This window comes from Elephantulus edwardii, unplaced genomic scaffold (genome assembly GCF_000299155.1).
Source record: "Elephantulus edwardii isolate Elephantulus edwardi_28Jun2011 unplaced genomic scaffold, EleEdw1.0 scaffold04548, whole genome shotgun sequence".
In the NCBI taxonomy this organism is placed as follows: domain Eukaryota; kingdom Metazoa; phylum Chordata; class Mammalia; order Macroscelidea; family Macroscelididae; genus Elephantulus; species Elephantulus edwardii.
In genome coordinates this window covers 1-3,077 of record NW_006404298.1, presented here as the reverse complement: position 1 = coordinate 3,077, position 3,077 = coordinate 1, and the positions used below count along the sequence as shown (strand labels likewise).

Below are 3,077 nucleotides of genomic sequence, written 5' to 3'. Positions count from 1 at the left end.
GGGGGAGGGGGAGGGGAGCATTAACACATCCTGCCAATGCACCCTTTGCAAAAAGCGTGCCCTCCACTGTGCTTCAGGTCTTGTGGTTTGCTCATTTTCTCTCACCGGCTTCGTCGTTTACCTTATTATTTCCTGGGCTGAGTGCCTAACCCCTTTATGTTTACTGGTTCTCTTTAATCAACAAAAGTAGTTACAAGTAGTTACGGTTATAAAATGTCCTCCCGTTAAGGTCAGAATGAACGAATGTGTGTTTTGGAAGACCCGAGAACAAAACCAGCTGGCGGATGGGATGGATTCCATGATCTACTCCTCTGCCTACCTTGTCGCCGATGTTGTAAGCAGGTGGAGTGGTCAGCCTTACATCCGTCGCGTTGACGTGAGGGGAGTCTTCAATAGGTGGCTTTGGCACTAGCTCCCTGTTGGTCTCTATCTGGCTTTCGATTAATTTGATAATCGCATCTGCCCTTTCTTTGGCCATGGGCTTTCCATGCCAATTTTCTGCCCCCTCAGTGTCTGCAACAAAATGAGAAATAGTCATTCGTAAAAAAAAAAGAAAAAACAAACCAACAACCAAAACTTCAAGAGTGCCTGCTGGGTCGTCATAAGGTATCAGCCTGGAACTCAGGAGTAAAATCCTGTCAAACAGGGCCTAGGGTGGCCCTGAGAGCAGAGAGAACAACTGGAGGGGCCGCTGGCTTGCGTGCTGGCAACTGGAGGGAGAGGGAGAAGGGTCGACGGGGAGAGGCAGCCGGAAGCTGATCAGGCAGATGCGGAGGGTATGAGAAAGGGTTGAGGCTTTCTCCAAAGCATGGTGAGAAACCTCTGTCAGTGTGCCTTTGAAAACTTCCCCAGCACAGCAGTGTGGCGAAGGGAAGTGGCAGAACCGCCTGGAACGCTGCTCTAGTGAGGGAGGGTGCGGCTGGAGTGGGTGGTACTGTCCTTTCCTGAACTGAGTGATGATATGCCTGGGGAGTCCGAGTCGCCTCTTTTGCTGTGCGGATGACTATTTTTCAGAACCCGAGTCATTCCAACCCTCGCTTACTTGGAATGCCCCGGCCCTTGAAGGTCTTGGCCACCACAGCTGTGGGCTTGCTCTTCACCTGAGCTGCTTGCCAAAATGCCTGGCACAGCGCCTCCACGTCATGGCCATCTACCACGTAGGTATTCCACCTGTTGCTCGGAGGAGGAGAGATGAAGGGGTGGGACGGGGGTGGGAAAGAATGTGAGAGTGTGCGTGTGAGAGTGTGTGCACACGCACGCACGCGCGCACGCCGGTACACACTCACCCAAAGGCCTCGCAGCGCTTCTGGTAGATAGCCAAGCACTGCTCCAGGGGCAGAGCACTGCTCTGGCCCAAGCGGTTCACACTGAAGATCGCCACGAGGTTGTCCAGGTTGTAGTGGGCAGCAAAGGCCAAGGCCTCCCAGACGGCACCTTCCGAGGACTCACCTGCTCCCAGCAGGCAGAAGACCCGGTAGCTGCGGCAAGCCAAGAGAAAGTGAGCAACCTGCGCCGGCCAGAAACGGACGGACAGACAAACGGAAGAAGCGGCTCCCAAGTCAACTCTGATCAAGGGCACCATCGAGGAAAACAGCTTTAAGGCCTGCTACGTGGCGGATGGGCTTCGCCACCGGGCGGTTTCCCAGTCCTGCCCGACAACTACCGGCTGTTCCTGAGCCAATTGTTAAAGGCTGTTTTCGAGATATCCCGCCCCTTCTCTACGTTCAGAAACCAAGATGGGAATAGGAAGCAAGTAGCTCCCTTCGACACCAAAACCACCACCACCACTTGTGGCACGAGAGAGTTCACAGAACCTGAGGCCGCCTTCCCCTGCTGATTTTAGCCGTAGATTTATGCCAAGTGGAGCGGACAAACCCCCACCCTTGAGCAGCACGCGTTCCGATGTCAACACTAAACTCCTCCACACCGAAACAGCGAGTAAAACGTTCATGCCTGGAAAACACCACCCAGTTCCTGCTAACACGCTGCAAATGAAGATTTGTAAAAAGTAATTCACCGTTCAAAAGCCATGCCTACACACAGGCATACTAATGAGAGTAAATAAGTACCAAACAAAAAAAGGAAATGAAATGCTAAAAAAAAAAAAAAAAAAGAAAGAAAATAAGAAAAGTAATTCACCACGAGGACGGACTTGGGGAAACGGAGAGCAGGGCGTCTAGGGGCTGACCCCACAGTGGAGGGAGCTGGACGAGGGGCAGTGTGAGGCCGACCTGAGGTTGGGAAGGGAGGACCGGCCATCGACTGATTCCCCCACACCCCCTAAGGGCCGCTGAACAGAAGCTGGATATTCTGACTCTCAGACTGGGGTTCTGTGTCTGCAGTACCTGCTGCCCCTCACAGAACCAGATGAGGGCAACAAAACCAGAGCAGGTGCCACCCAGCCCACTGCGAAGGCGGGGTTCCGATAAGCGAGGTGAGGCGCTCGGGCTGGGTCCCCAGGCGCAGGCCTGGGGCTGGAGTCAATGCCCAAAGCCCCTGAGGAAACAGACTACAAGTCTTCCCAAGCAGCGGCTGGGCCCCTGGGGGCTCCTCTGACCCCATGGCGCGTGGTGCCTGCTCCTCACCCTGGGCTGGAGGACAGAGGCTTCCTCCCGGAGAAGCAGAACCTGAGGTGCTCTGGACTCCCCTGACGGTTGGTTGAGGGAAAAGCGCAGGACTGCAACATCCATCACTACCACCGGCTCCGCCGGGCCCCTCCCGCCCCTGCCAGGTGCCGCCAGCAGCAGCCGCCGCCGCCAGGACGCACCTCCAGAACAGCAGATCTTCCCATAAAGGACGCCCCCTTCCTTATGGACAAGGGTACAAGAGAGCGGGACTCGAGAGCAGGGTGCTTACCTGGCCTTGTCAAAGTACTTGCCGGTATAAGCCATCCCACATGCAGCGCCTAGTCCCTCCTCCATCCGGCCTGATGCCACTTCGCCAAAGGTCAACAGTCTCTGTAAGAGAGCAGCCAGCCAAGGCGGCTCTGGGCCCAGCTGCAGGACACGGGCACTGGGCCACCTCCAGGCTCAAGCCCTCCTCATCTGTGGGTGTTCCTGACCCTCGGAACCACCCTC

General features: G+C 55.6%; 1 protein-coding gene across 1 annotated transcript; it reads right to left on the bottom strand.

Annotated features, from left to right (window-relative positions):
- Positions 1-319: 319 nt before the first annotated feature.
- LOC102871624 (transketolase-like protein 2-like) lies at positions 320-2,996 on the bottom strand (the record flags this gene model as incomplete). The annotated part of the gene is made up of 4 exons (XM_006903527.1): positions 320-513; positions 1,043-1,170; positions 1,287-1,478; positions 2,857-2,996. Coding segments are annotated over 4 exons (654 nt in total), but the record flags the coding sequence as incomplete, so codon positions are not given.
- Positions 2,997-3,077: the final 81 nt, after the last annotated feature.